This window comes from Rhinoraja longicauda, chromosome 23, assembly GCF_053455715.1.
Source record: "Rhinoraja longicauda isolate Sanriku21f chromosome 23, sRhiLon1.1, whole genome shotgun sequence".
NCBI lineage: Eukaryota > Metazoa > Chordata > Chondrichthyes > Rajiformes > Arhynchobatidae > Rhinoraja > Rhinoraja longicauda.
The window spans coordinates 10,812,682-10,833,321 of record NC_135975.1 but is presented as its reverse complement, the minus strand read 5'-3'; the positions used below and the strand labels follow the sequence as shown (position 1 = coordinate 10,833,321).

At 44.9% G+C, this 20,640-nt stretch overlaps 1 protein-coding gene across 4 annotated transcripts in view; it reads right to left on the bottom strand.

Annotated features, from left to right (window-relative positions):
* Nucleotides 1-20,640, bottom strand: part of LOC144604848 (inosine-5'-monophosphate dehydrogenase 1) — a 57,027-nt gene that overhangs the window by 17,985 nt on the left and 18,402 nt on the right. For all 4 annotated transcript variants that reach the window (XM_078419599.1, XM_078419602.1, XM_078419600.1 and 1 more), the window contains 7 exons: nucleotides 7,501-7,549; nucleotides 6,570-6,671; nucleotides 4,824-4,898; nucleotides 4,497-4,703; nucleotides 3,591-3,678; nucleotides 3,000-3,199; nucleotides 2,579-2,669 (listed from right to left, as the gene is read on the bottom strand). In XM_078419599.1, coding sequence (XP_078275725.1) covers nucleotides 2,579-2,669; nucleotides 3,000-3,199; nucleotides 3,591-3,678; nucleotides 4,497-4,703; nucleotides 4,824-4,898; nucleotides 6,570-6,671; nucleotides 7,501-7,549 — 812 coding nt within the window. The remainder of the gene's footprint in view (nucleotides 1-2,578; nucleotides 2,670-2,999; nucleotides 3,200-3,590; nucleotides 3,679-4,496; nucleotides 4,704-4,823; nucleotides 4,899-6,569; nucleotides 6,672-7,500; nucleotides 7,550-20,640) is intronic.

Here is a 20,640-nt window from a genome sequence, read left to right as displayed (position 1 = left end):
AAGCATAAGCTAAAGATGGCTGCAATACAGGCCTGGCAGAGCATCACCAGAGAAGACACCCAGCAATTGGTGATGTCCATGAATCAAAGACTTCAAGCAGTCATTGCATGCAAAGGATATGCAACAAAATACTAAACATTACTACTTTCATAGAAACATAGAAAATAGGTGCAGGATGAGGTCATTCGACCCTTCAAGCCAGCACCGACATTTACATGACATTGCTGTGTCCCAAACATTATGGTGCCCTGAAATGGGGGGACGATGTATACACTGCTGTAATTTCTATACGATGAAACCAAAATGTATAAAAATACCCTTTATTAAAATCTGACAATGTGCACTTTAACCACATGTGATTTTTTTCTATTACAAATCTCAAGTTGTGGAGTACAGAGGCAAATAAATAAATGATGGGTCTTTGTCCCAAACATCAGGGCACTGTATATATTAATGATTTGGACGAGGGGATTGAAGGCTTTGTGGCAAAGTTTGCGGATGATATAAAAGGTGGAGGAGCAGGTAGTGTAGAGAAAGCATAGACTCTGCAGAAGGACTTGGACAGGTTGGAAGAGTGGGCAGAGAAGTGGCAGATGGAATATTGTGTAGCAAAGTGGAGTCATGCATTTTGGTAATAGGAATAAAGGTGTAGACTATTTTCTAAATGGGGTGAGAATCCAGAATTCAGTGCAAAGGGACTTGGGAGTGCTGGTGCAGGATTCCCAAAAGGTTAATCTGCAAGTTGAATTGGTAGTAAAGAAAGCAAACTCAATGCTAGCACTTATTTCAAGAGGGCTTGTATACAAAAACAGGGATGTAATGTTGAGGCTCTATAAGGCACTGGTCAGGCCGCATTTGGAATATTGTGAGCAATTTTGGGCACCATATCTGTAGAAAGTTGTGCTGGCTCTGGAGAGGGTCCAGAGGTGGTTTACAAGAATGATCCCAGAACTTAGTAGGTTAACCTATGATGACCGTTTGTTGGCACTGGGCCTGTACTCGCTGGCGTTTAGAAGAATGAGGTGGGACCTCATTGAAACATACAGAATAGTGAAATGCTTGGATAGAGTGGATGTGGAGAGGATGTTTCCACTAGTGGGAGAGTCTAGGTCTCCTCCAAACTCCACCAGCTAGGCCTCAGCTCGTCAATATGCAATTGGATCCTGAATTTCCTGATGGAACGCATTCGGGCAGCGAGAATGGGCCTCGACCTGTCCTCCAATACCACTCTGAGTACTGGCACACCACAGGGTTGTGTTCCGAGCCCCATCCTCTACTCCCTCTTCACACACGACTGTGTTCCTGCATTCGCCACCAACACCATCGTCAAATTTGCGGATGGCATAACGGTGATCGGGCTGATCTCCAACAGCGATGAATCAGCCTACAGCGCTGAGGTGCAGAACCTGGCGAGCTGGTGCTCAGAGAACAACCTGTCCCTAAACACAACTAAGACCAAGGAGCTAATTAGCAACTTTAGAAGGCCACAGAATGCGGAATACACTCCAGTCTTCATCAACTGGGACAGTGTGGAGAGAGTGTCCAGCTTCAGGTTTCTGGGCACAAACATTTCAGAGGAACTCACATGGTCCACTAACACCGCTGCGCTAGTCAAGAAAGCACAGCAACGGCTGTTTTTCCTGAGAATGCTGAAAAAGGCTGGTCTGCCCCAACAGTTGCTGATGACCTTCTACCGCTGCACCACAGAGAGCTTACTAACATACGGCATCTATGTGTGGTATCTCAGCTGCACGGCAGCATATAGGAGAGCTCTTCAGCGGGTCGTCTGCCTAGCGCAGAGGACCATTGGGATACAGCTACCAGCCCTGGAGAACATCTACAACGCACGCTGCCTCAGGAAAGCCACCAGCATCTACAAGGGCTCCACACACCCATGCCACCGTCTGTTTGAACTTCTTCCATCTGGCAGACGTTACAAGGCCTTCTACGCCCGCACCTCCAGACTAAGAAACAGCTTTATTCCTAGAGCTATAGCTGCTCTGAATCTGACCTGCTGAGTGCCCCCCATGATCTATGATGTCTCTGCCCCCATGGTCATCTGGCACAACTGACCCTGCATGAACCTTTTTGCACTTTACCTTGTTCTTTTTTTCCCCCTTATTTTGTTGTTTTTGTTTTTGCCGTGTTTTATTTATTTTAGAGCATCGAGATGGAAGTGGCATTCTTAATCTCGTTGTACTTGTACAATGACAATAAAGATATTGTATTGTACTGTATTTTTAAGGTAGATAGATGGATTCTTGATTAGTACGGAGGTTATGGGGAGGGCAGGAGAATGGGTTTAGGAGGGAGAGATATATCAGCCACGATTGGATGGCAGAGTAGATTTGATGGACCTTATGAAATTGGAGGAGTGGGAGGATCAAGTCATTTTGCTGTTGTGAAATAGAGAGGGGCAAAGAAAGGATATTTGGTCCAAAGAAACAATCTGGCCATATCCAAGCACAATCTTCCTCGGCGGAGCAACGAAATGTTATTCTGAATAAAGGATTAAAGTGGAGCTTGAACTAATGACTTTCGAAGGTCAAAAGGGGATAAAGTGTTGATCTTCACTTACCATTCCCACCAACCACTTGCAACTCTGGATATTTCTGTTTAATGTATCGAATCATGTTTATCTGGAAAACTGAGTTTCCTTGGGAGGAATCCTGAAAGCGATAGCAAATAAAGATTACAAAACTCTGTGTTTAACATCGCCTCCTTCAATCTCCTTCAACAAAATAAAATGTTTACAGTCACGAGGAAGTGAAAACGGGCTGTGGTTTTAACAGTTCATCTGAAGGAGGACATTTGCAAGAGTGCAGCACTCCGAGTGGAATGACAACAGTGAAGCTTCACCTATGACCTTTGAATTCAGAAGGCAGAGAGCAACTCACTGAGTCAACGTGTCATTGTCAAGGAGTGGACATGAAAGGAGTTTGCTGACCACTTAGCGCCAGCTGACATCTCTCCACAACAAATCCCTGCTTTGTTCTTACCAACACAACAACATCCACTCCTGCCTGCATCAACAGGTCCAGTCGATATTTGTCATCCTCCCGTGTTCCGATTGCTGCGCCGCAGAGCAGCTGCTTCCTCGAGTCTTTCGATGCCAATGGGTAATCTCGGTTCTTCTTCAAGTCTGTCCGTGCAATAATTGAGATCAGCTCATCCATGTCGTTAACGATTGGCAACTTCCCTGAAAGAAAGGAATAAGACCTTTAAGCCACCCCAGGGCCTGGTGTTCACAGTTGTTTATGTTTTGCCTAAATGGTTCTTAAATGCTACTATCATATCTGCTTCAACCACCACCCCTGCCAGAATGTTCCAGACCCACCACTCTCTGCAGAAAAAAACTTGCACATCTCCTTTAAACTTTCTCCACACATCACCCTTAAACATTCATCCCTCTATAGCTATGCCCTCTAGAGGGGTGAAGTTTGCACCCCGGCAAAAGATAATCTATCCTATCTATGCTACGTTTCCCCGGAAGTTTCCTCTCCCACAAAAGAATCCACCCACCCCCCAATCCCAGAGCACTCCCACGGCCCCATCCCCACCCAACACAAAAATCATTACAGCATTGTGACCTTTCTTGCTACGTTGTAGAATTTCATTAGCCTCCTTGAGAGTTACACCAGCTGGAGCAACAACCAGGTCTTCCCGCTTTGTCATCACCTGGATACAGAAAAGGTAGCACGAGTGAGCACATAACCCTTATCGTACCCTCCACCTCATGCACATCCCACTCACTTTGTGTACAATGGCACAGCTTCATGTCAACATCAAAAAGCCTGCACATGACTGCTTTCGTATTCACTGCACATCCTATAATACCCTCCAGCTAATTAAGTCCTGTCCAAACACATTTACTCCTGAAATGTGTGAGGAACAGCACCTAATTTGCACACAAGCTTCTACAATGAGCAGTATGAAGATGACCAGATAATTGGTTTACATATTTTTAAATGAAGATAGAATCCTGCAGCCCCGAAATAGACCCGATGGCCCACCGAGTCCATGGTAACCATCCAGCTTCCACTTGCATTGATTCAAATTTATTCTCTCCACATTCCTATCAACTCCCCCCTCAGGTTCCACCACTCGCCAAGATACCCAGAGTAAGTTATTATGGTGAATATTAACCAAGTAACCACGTGTCATTGAGACATACATGGTCACAGGGAGAACTCCGTACAGACGGCACTAGAGGTCAGGATTGAACTCAGGTTGCTGGAGCTATGCAGAAGCAGCTCCACTAGCTGATGAACAAATATAGACTTCAACCACCAGGGATAATGCATTGCTTGTCTTTTATGTCCAGCTGAGTGAGCAATCTGGGTCTCCGTTTAAGGGGAGGAGAAAATAACTCTGCTGTGGGAATTGAACCCACAACCTTCTGACTTAAAAGGCAATTGAAGCACAGTTAATACTTTACTTTCAACATTACTGGATTGCTAATAATCCAAGCTTTTAAGTCACTGCACATTTTATACCTCATTCAAGGTTGTGTTATAATCCTTCTCTGAAAGGAAGTCAATATCTCGCGAGGTGACAATTCCCATTAGCTTGCTTCCCATTTTGCCAGTTTCTGTGATTGGAATTCCAGAGAAGCCGTGCTGTGATTTGGCTTCAAAAACATTCCCGACTGTGTGGTGGAGGCTCATGACCACAGGGTCAGTGATAAAGCCCTGCTCAAACTTCTACAAGAGACGAGACAAAGATGTCATAATTTAGAGATACTTTGCCATTAATTTCAAATCTTCTAAATCGCAAGTCAGTCACAATAAAGAGAACCAAACAAGCATGCAAATGGAACCCACCTTAACCTTGCGGACCTCATTAGCTTGAAACTCTGGGGTGCAGTTGTGATGGATGAATCCTATTCCGCCCATTAACTAGAGAGAGGACAGAATATAAAACATAATATCAAATGTATCTTGTGTCAAGCAGCCCTACGATGCAGTCTGCATCTCCATCTGGAAAGGAGTTGTGTGCAAATTTATAGAGAAAATACACTCTACACTTCTCTGTGAGGCACTCCATCAAACACTCAAATGACAGAAAGAGCAGATGTTAGATGCACACTAAAACACCCCTCACAATATCTCAAATATTCCTGATCCCGGCATCATGCCCTGTGCAGCATTTCCATCTCTTCCTGCACCAGCCGAGCATAAGAGTCCAGGACAGATCACAGCCTACTGGTGTGGAAGAGGAATTATACAACCATTGGGAGGCCTGGATTTATTTCGAAGCCCAAAGCCAAGAGGTACCATGTACTTTCTCCCAATTTTCATAGAGCTATACAGCACATGAATAGTTCCTTCGCCTATTGAATTCACTCTGTTCATCATGGTCCCACTTAATATTAATGCTGCACTAACACTATTTTATGTTCTCCACATTCCCAATAACTCCCTTCAGATTTTCCCACTCACCTCTGTACCAGTGGAAATTTGCAGTGGTCATTAATTAGTGGTAAATTCCTCTAACACTTAACTTTACAAAACTGGCATTACAAGAAACAATCGTAGAATGTTTCTTGTATGTTCACATTACATTAATGTTACTTTAATTAATGTCACATCACATTAATTAGTTCACATTAATGTAAACTATCAGTGCAAGGCAGACAATTATTGAAAGGTCTCAAGCCTTGGTTAGAATATACTTGGCGTACTGTGCGCAGTTTTGGTCATCATATTATATGAACAACGTCATGGCACTGGAGAGATGTAAGAAAGATACAAGAGTGATATTCAAACAGGTTAAAATTTCTTAAGATTGAACAAACTGGGAAACTTTTCTCTGGATTGAGAATGATTTCAATAGAAGACATGTTTCAATTGCGCAAGAGACCAAAACTATGAGTCACGATAGATGCACATTCATAAATCCTAAAGGGAACTCAGGAGAAACATTTCTAGCCAAAGGGTTGTTTAACCAACTTATGGGAAGCTGGCTGAGCATACAACAAAATGTACGACTGAAATACTAATAAGAATGAGATGTAACGGGGTAGGAGGGTGCTTGTCCAAAGCTGAAAGACCAGTATGTTCCAGAAGATCTGTTTCTGCACAAATTCTGAGTAATTGACACGTTTGAAAGGTTATAAGTACATTTTCAGTTGGAACAGTCGCAAAGCATTCCTCGTTGTTTCTAAATCTAAAGCAGAAGTAACACACCTCTTTGTTGCTAGCTGAAAGTCCAGCAAATTTCTGTTTGAGTCAAAGTGGAGTGACTGGATCCTCAAATAAATGTTGTCACACAGCATCATAGAATGACAGGGTTTAAAAGACCATTTGGCACATCACACCCGAAATATCATTGTGGTCAAGCTACCCAATTAAGATCACTCCCCTACTTTTTCACTATAGCGATGGAATTTTTTTCCTTCATCCAATTTTATTTTGAATGGGATTGACTCTGATTCCACCCGCCATTCAGGAATTGCATTCCACATCGCAATTTCATGCATAAAAATATGTTGCCTCTGGCTACCACTGGTTCTAAAAGCTAATGTAACATTCATGAAAGTACTGCAATCTTGCTTTCTCGATACTCACCCCCATAGCAATTGCCATGCTGGATTCTGTCACAGTATCCATGGGAGAGGAGACAAGAGGAGTCTTCAGGGTAATTTTCTTAGTGAGAGCAGAGGTCAGGTCCTATTGGTGGGGAAAATGCTTCTGGTGAGATACAACTCATCTGAGTCAAAATAAATTAGCTTTATTTGTTTTGGAATGCATTCTAAATCCCATACACTATTGAACTAAACACCTGAGATGGCCCAGTTATGGTCCAAATTTTAAATTTAGCGATTTGGGATTTTATGCACAGGATAACATATATTCAGGAGTGAATCTAATCAAGGGGTTGGGAGTCAGGAAATGGCTTATACATACAAAAATGTCCACCCAGGAAACAGGGTACAAGATAGAATTATGCAATCCAGGAGTGAGTTACAAGCTGAAAGTTATTAGAGATTTGTCTTGTGTTATATTTGGAAATGTCAATTTCTCCACGATATAGAAAGGAAGTATTTTCTCCCCACAGGAAAAGGGTGCTCAGCTAAAAACTAAATATATCTAATCTCATACTGCATAGAGGTTGAATGTGAAAATCACCTCAACCGCATTCTCACTGCAAGATCACTGACAAACCAGACTTCTTTCCTCAGTTGGTTGAATGCTGTATGTTGCAAGGTGTAAAATTAGGAACCGGATTGCCCAATAAAAGACTTCCAGACATTTTAGGAAACCATCTCCAACCAGGCAGAGATGGGGGAGTTGTGATGGAAGGGAAATGAGGCAGATTAAAAGAACCAAGAGAAGGGGAGACAGGAGGAAGCTAATACAGTGGGTACAGAGGGCCACAGGGACACCCTTTAATCTGGCACTTTAATGGTGTCCTGCAGATCTGACATTAGCTGGCTTAATTTATACCTCAATTCTGCTCTCTGCACCTGATTGGAAACGAAGGACTTTCTTAACTCACCACTTCATCAGCAGCGAAGTCAATGAAACCGGGAAGAATCAGGAAGTCACTATATAGAGAACGTGGGGGAAAAAAAACCAACAATGAATTAAACCAGTCAGACATCATAAGTAGTGAGTATTCCTGAGGGCCTGTGTAGGGAGTTTGCCCCCAGTATCAACAGCCCAGTACAAACAAAGCAAGGTTTTAGGTTTTAAGAAGAGCCTTAAATGGAGCAGAGAAAAGTAGCAGAAAGAGAAGTGGGGACGAAAACCTGATCTGACAGCTAAAAGCATGGCAGTTAAACACAAGTAATGAAGGAGCTGGAGGAGATAACAGCAGTAGGGAGATTGGGAGGGGTGGGGGGAAATAGGCTGTGGGCAGATTTGAAAACAAGTTTGCACATTTGAAATCAAGGACCATCTTATCCAAAACCCAAGGTAGGTCAGCTTCTTGTAACAGAGACGAGTGCAGGATGTGAAGGAGCACATTCATTCTGCAAAGACAGTGCAGTACCCCACCCTGTATACCATTATACCAAACATATGATATAATTGCCTCCCAATTCAGACTATAAATTTAATCCTTCCTCCAGACCCAAGTATACAATCCAAGCTAATATATTGTAGTTTAATAGCGAGGGAGCACTGAATTCTTCCAACTGTTATCTGCTCTCTGAAAAGAATGCTAAAAATTCCATGAATCTATTCAAAAGAGCAGCAAATTTTGATGGGTTCCACATTTATCCTTCAACCAGATTAATCAGTACCTCATCTAATTGCATCTTCTGGGTTACTGCTGTAGGCAGACCAGATGCAAGGTTTGCTTGCATACAGTCACTGACTACAGGTTTTGTGAAGTACAAACCAAACTTATAGATTTGAAGTATATAGTTGCTAGAAATTCTGATGCACTCAGATGGCGTGCCCGATGGTCATTACATCAGGGTGCCACAGCTGTCTCCATGGGCCAGTCACTGCAACTTTAGCAGTGCCTGAACACCAGATCTTTGAGTGATAACAGAAGAGCGATGCACTCTTTTATAGAATACAATTTATTGTCATGGTATTGTATTGATTGGGTGTAGGTCTGGAAACACTCCCTCAGGTCAGTCATTCAGAGTGCATCGCTCCCTCAAGACTGCTGTTCAAACAGTGCAGCATTTCCACAGTTCTGTGTTCAAACAGTGGAATGTCCTCAATCCTTCATTGACTTCCAGCCTGGATTTGGTGCTGAACTCTTTGAAGCAGGACAAGATCCTTCTGTGCCTATAACAGGTTGGAATTCACAGCATATGATTCAGCACACTACCCAGACACAAACACAAAACTTTCAGCCCAAGGCCGAGTCCGGAGCCAAAATAAAACCTACATTTTGTTTGTTGGGTTTGTGTTTTATAAAGTCTAAAAATAACATGCAGTTCCACTTCCCGGTGTACACTGTGAGAATCTCTGTGGCCAGGCAACAAACCCACAGCAGATAACACCCCATTAATAAGATCAAATCATAGCTGCCTGCTTCTGAAATGGGTTTTCCACAAGCTTCTCAAACATTTGTGAACATTTGTGCTTACTGCAGACTGAAGCTATGCATCAGTATTCTCAACATTCATTACCCAATAAATCACAATTGAAAGGATGACTTGGGACAAATAAGTGTTAATGTCAAGCCTGCCCTATACTGGCATCTACAGGAGACAGCCCTCTCTTACTGACGCCTTTCAGCCCAAATGGTTAATTGTGGTATTCATGTTTCACACAAGGCTCTCATTATCTCTTTCTATCCAGTCCATGATGTACCTGCCCTGGGAGTATTTGGGAAGAAAGTTAAGAGTGAAAAGATCAAGAAGAATGAGGATGATTATCATGTTCATCACAAGGCTGTCGTTTATGATCCAAGCAGGGGCAGTATATTTGTGACGTAGGTAGAAACACAACTGGATGTACTCAGAGATTGCTCCTGTTCCAGGGAAACTGTAGGAGGAATTGATGTCAGTTAGGGTAGGACTAGAAGAAATTGCTTCTTTTCTGCCTGATTACAACTGAGTGCTGAGAGCAAAGGATCATGTTCTGTGATACTACCCAGGGTCTGACAACTCAAGGAGAAAGGATAAGTCAAGTCAAATTAAAAAAAAAAAATTTTAAGCCTGTTAATTGTAATCAATAAGGAAGGCCAGAGGGAGAAATTTCCAACGAGGTCCAGGGATATGAAGCAGCATTGCACTCAGAGTTCAGTTCAACAGTGAAGAAGCAGAAATAATGTTTTATAAAGTATCATGTTACATTGCTTAAAAACTTCAAGAAACTCAGGGACATCTTACAAAAACCCTTAACTTATAGCATGTGTTAGACACTTCTTGCTAAGTGGAACATTCAATAACTAAAATCAAATTAACTGAAGAATCTTCCCATACTGTAAAAATCTGTAAAGAGAGCAATTGTGGGGAGGCAAGGAGGAATTAGCATTACTCATGAAGTTCTGATGACCTGGAATGCATTGTCTGAAGGATCATGGAAGAAGATTGAAATGCAACTTTCTAGAGTAAAATGTGTCTTTAAAGAAGTTTTCAGCTTGTGACGGCTACATTGTTTCGAAAAGTTTCCAGAAAAGCACTGATTGTTTTGTTATTGCAAGTCAAGTCAAGTCAAGTCAAGTCAATTATATTTGTATAGCACATTTAAAAACAACCCATGTTGACCAAAGTGCTGCACATCTGATTAGGAAAAAAAAAAAAAAAGAAGGTTATAGTGGTCACTTGACATACACAGATCAGGAGGACGGGCCCAACGGGCACACCTTCAAAATGGCGGCACTGCCCTAGCAGCTGCCGCTCACCTGCGGTCCATTTGTCTTTGTGTTTTTGTTGGTTTTTTTGGTCTTAATTGTAGTTGTGATGTGGTGTTTTTGTGTTTGTGTACTATGTGTGTATGTGGGGGGGAGGGGGGAAACTGTAACACTATAAATATGTGTCCCTTCAGAACGGAGACCCGACCTTTGTTTTCTGGGCCGTGTCTCCGTTCCTGCTGCGGCCTACCATCGGCCCAACTCCTGGAGCTGTCGGCCTCCAGGGCTCTGGTTCGCAGAGCCCGCGGATCGGACTTACCACCACCGGAGCCGGCCGTCTTCGGAGGCTGCGGGTGCGGCTGCGACTCGCCTTAGGCTCGGGCCGCGTGGATGCCGACATCGGGAGCTCCGGCAGCGGCAGCGTGTTCGCCCGCCCCGGATCGTGGGGCTTGGGGCGCGGACATTTCACCGTCCGGCGCGGCCTAAGATGGCCGCGGGATATTTCTCTGCTGGGCGGGGGCTTCAATGTCGGGAGCCACGACCGCCCCGACGTGCAACAACAGCGGCAGCGACAGCGTGTTCGCCCGCCCCGGATCGGACTTATCATCGGCGGAGCCGGCCGTCTTCGGAGGCTGCGGGAGTGGCTGCGACGCGACGCGCCTTGGGCTTGGCCCGCTGTGGACCGTCCGGTGCGGCCTGCAACCACAACAACCTGACTGCGGGCGAGGACAGCGGGAGAAGGGAAAGACATTGTGGCCTTCCATCACAGTGAGGAGAGAGAGGACTGGAGGAGACTCACTGTGATGGATGTTTCTTTGATGGATGTTTCTTTTTTGTGTGTTTTTTTGGGGTTGGGTGGTTTGAGTGCCTGTTTGATGTTTTTATTGTTGGACTGTGTTTTTGGGGGTTTTAGGGTGTGTGATTTGAATGCCTATTTAATGCTATTGTTGGACTGTGTTTTGGGGGGTTTTGGGGGTTGGGTAATTTGGGTGCCTGTTTAGTGCTTTTATTGTTGGACTGTGGGTGATTGAATTAACATTTTGTTCAAGATGGCCGCGCCGTTGTGTTTGGCTGCCTGCCACTGTATGTTTCTTTTTTTCCTAGTCAGATGTGCAGCACTTTGGTCAACGTGGGTTGTTTTTAAATGTGCTATACAAATAAATTGACTTGACTTGACTTGACTTGACTTGACCAAAGTGCTGCACATCTGATTAGGAAAAAAAAAAAAAAAGAAGGTTATAGTGGTCACTTGACATACACAGATCAGGAGGACGGGCCCAACGGGCACACTTGGAGAGTAAGAGTGGGGCTGGGGGAGGAGAGAATGGGGGGTGTGGGGACGGGCCCAACGGGCCCGCTTTGAACGGGCACACTTGTTCTAGTATAATACTAAAACTCAGATCTTGTGTATATTTTTTTTTGTGGTTTGGCCTGATATATTCGTAACAGCGATTGCAGCAAAACGGCGGACCCTAGCGCGACGGTTTTCGCACCGCCTCAATCGCCAATCTCGCGCTCGCTCGGCCGTGATATTTTCATTTAATTTGGTCGCGTGTTTTTTAAGTTACAGAGGTTTTAAAGCGCTGCCCCCCCCCCCTTTTTCAGGGGGGCGCTGCGGTGCAGATTTAGTTTTCAGCTTGTGGCTTGTGACGGCTACATTGTTTCGAAAAGTTTCCAGAAAAGGATTTAGTTTTCAGCTTGTGACGGCTACATTGTTTCGAAAAGTTTCCAGAAAAGCACTGATTGTTTTGTTATTGCAAGTCAAGTCAAGTCAAGTCAATTATATTTGTATAGCACATTTAAAAACAACCCATGTTGACCAAAGTGCTGCACATCTGATTAGGAAAAAAAAAAAAAAAGGTTATAGTGGTCACTTGACATACACAGATCAGGAGGACGGGCCCAACGGGCACACTTGGAGAGTAAGAGTGGGGCTGGGGGAGGAGAGAATGGGGGGTGTGGGGACGGGCCCAACGGGCCCGCTTTGAACGGGCACACTTGTTCTAGTATAATACTAAAACTCAGATCTTGTGTATATATTTTTTTGAGGTTTGGCCTGATATATTCGTAACAGCGATTGCAGCAAAACGGCGGACCGTAGCGCGACGGTTTTGGCACCGCCTCAATCGCCAATCTCACTCTATAACTCAGATCTTGTGTATATTTTTTTTTGAGGTTTGGCCTGATATATTCGTAACAGCGATTGCAGCAAAACGGCAAACCGTAGCGCGACGGTTTTCGCACCGCCTCAATCGCCAATCTCGCGCTCGCTCGGCCGTGATATTTTCATTTAATTTGGTCGCGTGTTTTTTAAGTTACAGAGGTTTTAAAGCACTGCCCCCCCCTTTTTCAGGGGGGCGCTGCGGTGCATTTAGTTTTCAGCTTGTGACGGATACATTGTTTCGAAAAGTTTCCAGAAAGGCACTGATTGTTTTAAAGTGGTTTTTTTTGTTATTGCAAGTCAAGTCAAGTCAATTTTATTTGTATAGCACATTTAAAAACAACCCACGTTGACCAAAGTGCTGCACATCTGATTAGGAGAAAAAAAAAAGACAAAGTTATAGTGGTCACTTGACATACACAGATCAGGTGTTTTCCAGTAAAGCACTGATTGTTTTGTTATTGCAAGTCAAGTCAAGTCAAGTCAAGTAAATTATATTTGTATAGCACATTTAAAAACAACCCATGTTGACCAAAGTGCTGCACATCTGATTAGGAAAAAAAGAAAGTTATAGTGGTCACTTGACATACACAGATCAGGAGGACGGGCCCAACGGGCACACTTGGAGAGTAAGAGTGGGGCTGGGGGAGGAGAGAATGGGGGGTGTGGGGACGGGCCCAACGGGCCCGCTTTGCTAGTTTTCACTTAAAATTCCAACATCTGCAGTCTCTTGCATCTGTTAATGTGCCAGCACGTGACTCCACCCACGATCTCTGATCAGTAGAACTTCAAAATGCGAAAAAAGCCACAATCCAGACATTCATGTGATCCGGACAGCAGCTTGGGAGGGAATGGGATGACAAAGATTGAAGCTCCCAATAGGAAGTAACTTGCTCAGATTTTAATCAAACAGCTTAACACCTTCCAGGTATCAAAGTATTCCTGTATTTGTCTTAAAGACAGAACTTTGTTGGTTAATGTGCCATACAAGGAAGGAGTACAAACATTTGATTCAACAGTGCAGCTTTTAGAAAGCAGGCATCTTTTAGAACTGTTGGCAGGCATCTTTTAGAACTGTTAAATTGAGGCTTAAGCTATTTTAGTGAATGCCAGAAATCTCATTGTACTATAACTTAGCCAATATTTATTCTTCAATCCAGCACACTATAAACAAATTTGCTGTCCAGCAGCATAATGTTATTTTTGAAAGCTTGCTGTGCTTAAATAGGTTGCTATATTTTCCACATTATAACCAAGTTCAAAAGTTTCAAACATTATAAAGTTGTGAAAGATGACATACTAATGCTGGTCTTTCTTTCACAATGGTTACATTGGAAAGAACAAGATTAGAGAAGGGATGACAAATTAGCAGAACAGGGGACTCAAGAGACTTATTAAGGGAATAATTGAGAGTGCACAGTGAAAGAGAGCTCTGGCGTTAACTTGTGGGAGATTTGAGAATGTGCTATTGCAACTATTAATTTCATGAAATACTCTAACCAGATTACTAAAAGTTCATTCATTCTTTTTCTAAATCTATCTTCAACCTTTTCGTCACGTGTACTGTGCCTCAGTACACTTGACAATAAACTAAACTCAAAAGTAATGTTTGACATTCTTTCCAACCTCTTCCGCAGGCTACATTTGTCACATTAAAGTGCCCTGCCCTTCACCAACTACACCCACGATCTCTGATCAGTAGAATTTCATGTGAGTCTAATTTAACTACTTACAGCAAAAGATAATTCTTTAATTAATTAAATTTTCCATCATTTTAATCAAATGAAAAAGGAATCTTTCAACATTTAACATGTGATGAACATTTCCCAATAAAGAATGTTTGCAAGATACTCAATTAGTAGCACGCGCATCCAAGTCACAATGTTGAGAGTTCAAGACCAATCCAAGACTTGAATTGTGGATGACACTCCATGTAAGCAGAGGGAGCAAGAACTGTCAGATGTGCTCTCTCTTTGGGATAGGAATTACTCTCCTTTGGAAGACACTGGGCTAATTAGGGACAGTCAGCATGGCTTCATCCATGGCAGGTCATGTCAAACAAACTTGAGTTTTTTGACAAGGTTACAAAGGTGATCGATGGGGGAAGGGTGGTGGATGTTGTCTACATGAATTTTAGTATGGTATTTGATAAACTCCCTTATAGTAGACTGATCCAAAGATTAAGATGCAGGGATTTCAGTGACTTGATCGGTTGTGATGGAAGGGTTTTACACCCTCTGGAGGTCTGTGCACAGCAGAGTTTCGTATGGATCTGTGCTGGGACCTTTGGATGTACAGTGCCCTCCATAATGTTTGGGACAAAGACCCATCATTTATTTATTTGCCTCTGTACTCCACAATTTAATAAAGGCCATTTTTATACATTTTGGTTTCACCATGTAGAAATTACAGCAGTGTTTATATAGTCCCACCATTTCAGGGCACCATAATGTTTGGGACACAGCAATGTCATGCAATTGAAAGTAGTCATGTTTAGTACTTTGTTGCATATCTTTCGCATCCAATGATTGCTTGAAGTCTGCAATTCATAGACATCAACAGTTGCTGGGTGTCTTCTCTGGTGATGCTCTGCCAGGCCTGTATTGCAGCCATCTTTAGCTTACGCTTGTTTTGGGGGCTAGTCCCCTTCAGTTTTCTCTTCAGCATATAAAAGACATGCTCAATTGGGTTCAGGTCGGGTGATTGACTTGGCCACTCAAGGATTGACAATTTTTTAGCTTTGAAAAACTCCTTTGTTGCTTTAGCAGTATGTTTGGGATCATTGTCTTGCTGTAGAATGAACCGCCGGCCAATGAGTTTTGAGGCATTTGTTTGAACTTGAGCAGACAGGATGTGTCTATACACTTCAGAATTCATTATGCTACTCCCACCAGCAGTTGTATCATCAATAAAGATAAGTGAGCCAGTACCTTCAGCAGCCATACATTGTGCCAGGCCATAACACTCCCACCACCGTGTTTCACAGATGAGGTGCTATGCTTTGGATCTTGGCCAGTTCCTTCTCTCCTCCATACTTTGCTCTTGCCACCACTCTGATATAAGTTAATTTGCGTCTCATCTGTCCACAAGACCCTTTTCCAGAACTGTGGTTGCTCTTTTTCCAGAACTGTGGTTGCTTCTTGGCAAACTGTAACCCGGCCATCCTATTTTTGCAGCTAACCAGTGGTTTGCATCTTGCAGTGTAGCCTCTGTATTTCTGTTCATGAAATCATCTGCGGACAGTGTTCATTGACAAATCCACACCCGACTCCTGAAGAGTGTTTCTGATCTGTCGGACAGGTGTGTGGGGATTTTTCTTTATTATCATAATCACAATGATACTATATTAGCTAAGTATGTTTTGCAACATACGAGAAACTTCATTTTCCAGTCATAACAATAAAAAGCAACAGGACACACAGAATCCATTTTAACATGAACATCCACCACAGTGACTCCTCCACATTCCTCAGTGTGATGGAAGGCGAAAAAAAGTTCAATCTCTCCAAGCGGTCGGGGGACTCTAAACTTCCATTGACGGGACGATCTTGATTCCCTTAGCCGGCGGCAGATCTTCCTCGTCGGGGTGATCCAGCTCCTGCATCGGGGGGGGGGGGGGGATTTCAGTTCCCCCGAGTCGGGCGATCTACCCCTGGTCGGAACCAGTCGAACGTTGTACGGCTTCGGAGCACCCGACCGGTCTCAACCCGAGACTGCGAGCTCTGCAATGTTAAAGTCCTCAGGCCGTGTGCGGTTGGAGCATCGATCCAGGCAAGGAATCGCACGCTCAGATGGTAAATCACGGCCCGCGGGAGCTCAAAGTCAGTCCCAGGGAAGGACTCCAGCTCCACGATGTTAGGCTGCAGAGCAACTGGAGATACGACCCGCAAAATAATTGCATCTCCGACAAGGTAAAAGATGGAAAAAAAGTTTCCCCTGATCCCCTCCCCCACCCCCACATAAAACAAACCAGAGAACATTTACACAAACTTTTAAAACTTACCAAAAATAACAAAAGAAATTCGAAAAAGACAGACAGACTGTAGGCAAGACAGCCATCGTGCGGCACCCCCTGGTGGTTCTCCTGTCATCAGCTGAGGAGATCTTCCTTGGCCTGCCAGTCCCTTTGCGATTAGTACTCTCAGTGCTCTTTCTTATTAATGATGATCCAAACAGTTGATTTTGGTAAGCCTATGGTTTGGCTGATGTCTCTAACAGTTTTATTCTTGTTTCTCAGTCTCATAATGGCTTCTTTGACTTTCATCGCCACAACTTCGGTCCTCATGTTGATAAACAGCAATAAAAGTTTCCAAAGGTGATGGAAAGACTGGAGGAAAGACTAGGTACTGAGAGCTCTCTTATACCTGCATTAAAGAGGCAATTAAACACACCTGAGCAATTACAAATGCCTGTGAAGCCATGGTGCTCTGAAATGGGGGATTACATATAAACACAGCTGTAATTTCTACATGGTGAAACCAAAATGTATAAAAATGGCCTTTATTAAAATCTGACAATGTGCACTTTAACCACGTGATTTTTTCTATTACAAATCTCAAATTGTGGAGTACAGAGGCAAATAAATAAATGATGGGTCTTTGTCCCAAGCATTATGGAGGGCACTGTAAATATAGTTGGGTTGGTTAATATGTGTACAGATAACACCAAAATTGGTGAAGTTACAAACAGTGAGAAAGGTTGTCAAAGTATGTCGTGGGACATGGATCCGACAAAAAAATGGGCGGAGAAATTGTAAATGGGAGTTTAATCCGAGGAAATGTGTCCTGTTGCATTTTGGCCAGATGCAAGGGAAAAGAATATAATTAATGGCAAGAGCTTTAAAAGCATTGTTGTACAAGGATCATGGGGTCCAAGACCATAGTTCCCTAAAATTGCCAACACAAGTAGATAGTGGTAAAGAATGCATATGGTGTGCTTGACTTCATCACTGAGCAAGTCATGTGGCATCGGACTTTGGTTTGGCCGCATTTGGGGTATTGTGGGCAGTTCTGGTCACCCCTTGGCAGGATGGCTCTCCACCCTAGGAGAGGTTGCAGAAGTAGTTTACCAAAATGTTGCCTTGATGAGAGGATATTACCTACAGAGAAGGGTTGGTCAAACCTGGATTGTTTTCTTTGTAGCATCAGAGGCTTAGAGAATTATATATAAAATTACGAGAGGGTAAACAGAACCTTTTTGATGTGCCAGGTAAGTATTTTTTCCTCCACAGAGAGTGAATAGTGCTTGGAACAAGCTGCAAGTGGTGGTGGTGAAGGCAGATACTATAGTGGCATGAAGAGACCTTTAGATAGGCACAAGCATTTGGAGAGAACAGAGGGATATGAATCACATGCAGGCAGAGATTAGTTTAATTCGGCATAATGTTCGGCACAGGCCTGTTCCTGTGCTATACTGTTCTATGTCCTTAGTTGAGGTATTAAAGTGAAATTTCCTTTGTGTTTATGCTGAATGTCAGAGACATTTACACCCAGCAAAAATCCTTGACAGATCTGAAAGAAAACAAAGCGCTAGGCAGAGTGCTAGAGTAATTCAGGAGGCATCACTGGAGGACGGATAGCTGACATTTCGGATCAAGATCGTTCTTCAGACCCTAAACATCGCCTGTTCATGTCCACCAGAGATACTGCCTGACCCGCTGAGTTATCCCAGTACTTTGCATTTACTCAAGATTAGAGCAACTGCAATTCCTTGCAACTACAATTCTAGACACACTGTCTACAGTGTAGACAGTGTTGACTCCGCTTTTAAGTTTGACAAGCAAGTCAACTCTGTGGTAAAAGCCAGTTTCTTCCAGCTTCGTACCATAGCTAAAATCAAACCATTCCTCCAATTTGACGATCTAGAAAAAAATCATCCACGCATTTATTTCCTCCCGCCTGGACTACTGCAACTCCCTATACACTGGGATCAGCCAATCATCCCTCTCTCGCCTGCAATTGGTCCAAAACGCCGCAGCAAGACTCCCGACGGGTACCCGTAAAAGGGACATCACCCCGATTCTGGCCTCTCTCTACTGGCTCCCAGTACGGTACAGAATCGATTTCAAGCTCCTCCTATTTGCATACAAAGCCCTAAACGGGATTGCCCCCCTCCCCATATCAAAAATCTTCTAACCCACCACTCAAACTCCAGGTCCCTCAGGTCGGCCGACTTGGGGCTACTGACTGTCCCGCGGCCTAGGCTTAAGCTCAGGGGTGACCGCGCTTTTGCAGTTGCAGCTCCTAGACTGTGGAACAGCAACCCACTCCCCATCAGAACTGCCCCCTCCATCGACTCCTTTAAGTTCAGGCTCAAAACCTTTCTATTCCCTAGCGTTTGAGGCCCTCTGAGGGGGCGCTGTAAATTGTTTATATCTGTGTTGTCGGGTTTGTGTGCTATTGTATGTTCTTTTTTAGTATCTGCTCTGATGTACAGCACTTTGGTCAACGTGGGTTGTGTTTAAATGTGCTATACAAATAAAATTGACTTGACTTAAATTGACTTGACTAGAGCCTCATGTGTGTATTACACATTTGCAATCGAGGCCATGTTACAATCGACACCTACACCCGTCAACTTACTTAAAGTTTAGGAGACACCATAACGACAAAGTTAACAGAGGATTGAGATAAAATTCAGGAAAACAGAAATAAACCAAAATAGGCAAACAATTGGCAAATCAATTTCAACAAAGTAATATATAAAATGTTAAAATATTTGGGATATGTAGGGCCATAATGGTTCCATTTTTCAAAAACCAGTAACACAAGGTGAAGGGTTTATGAAGGGAGCAAAAAGAGCCAGAGAAGCAGTGTGGGAGGAAGAAGAGCCAGATGGAGGGGGGGGGGGGAGGAAGAGGGAGATGGCTGGATGGAGGGGTGGGGGGAGAAGGATGGGGGCGGCGAGATGACTGGGGAGGGGGGGCGCCGACACGGCTGGGGAGTGTGTGATGGAGGGGAGGGAGGGTGTGATGGAGGGGAGAGGGAGTGATGGAGGGGAGGGAGGGAGTGATGGAGGGGAGTGAGGGTGTGATGGAGGGGAGGGAGGGTGTGATGGAGGGGAGGGAGGGTGTGATGTAGGGGAGGGAGGGTGTGATGGAGGGGAGGGTGCGTGTGATGGAGGGAGGGTGTGATGGAGGGGAAGGTGTGAGGGAGGGTGTGATGGAGGGGAGAGGGAGTGATGGAGGGGAGGGAGGGTGTGATGGAGGGGAGGGAGGGTGTGATGGAGGGGAGGGAGGGTGTGATGGAGGGGAGGGAGGGTGTGATGTAGGGGAGGGTGCGTGTGATGGAGGGAGGGTGTGATGGAGGGGAGGGTGTGAGGGAGTGGTGGGAGGGTGTGAGGGAGGGGAGAGGGAGTGATGGAGGGGAGGGAGGGTGTGATGTAGGGGAGGGAGGGTGTGATGTAGGGGAGGGAGGGTGTGATGTAGGGGAGGGTGCGTGTGATGGAAGGAGGGTGTGATGGAGGGGAGGGAGGGTGTGATGGAGGGGAGGGTGTGATGGAGGGGTGGGAGGGTGTGATGGAGGGGAGGGTGCATGTGATGGAAGGAGGGTGTGATGGAGGGAGGGTGTGATGGAGGGGTGGGAGGGTGTGAGGGAGGGGTGGGAGGGTGTGAGGGAGGGGTGGGAGGGTGTGATGGAGGGGAGGGAGAGTGTGATGGAGGGGAGTGAGGGTGTGATGGAGGGGAGGGAGGGTGTGATGGAGGGGAGGGAGGGTGTGATGGAGGGGAGGGAGGGTGTGATGTAGGGGAGGGAGGGTGTGATGGAGGGGAGGGTGCGTGTGATGGAGGGAGGGTGTGATGGAGGGGAGGGTGTGAGGGAGGGGTGGGAGGGTGTGAGGGAGGGGAGAGGGAGTGATGGAGGGGAGGGAGGGTGTGATGTAGGGGAGGGAGGGTGTGATGTAGGGGAGGGTGCGTGTGATGGAAGGAGGGTGTGATGGAGGGGAGGGAGGGTGTGATGGAGGGGTGGGAGGGTGTGATGGAGGGGAGGGTGCATGTGATGGAAGGAGGGTGTGATGGAGGGGAGGGTGTGATAGAGGGGGGGAGGGTGTGAGGGAGGGGGGGAGGGTGTGAGGGAGGGGTGGGAGGGTGTGAGGGAGGGGTGGGAGGGTGTGATGGAGGGGAGGGAGGGTGTGATGGAGGGGAGGGAGGGTGTGATGGAGGGGTGGGAGGATGTGATGGAGGGGTGGGAGGGTGTGATGGAGGGGAGGGTGGGTGTGAT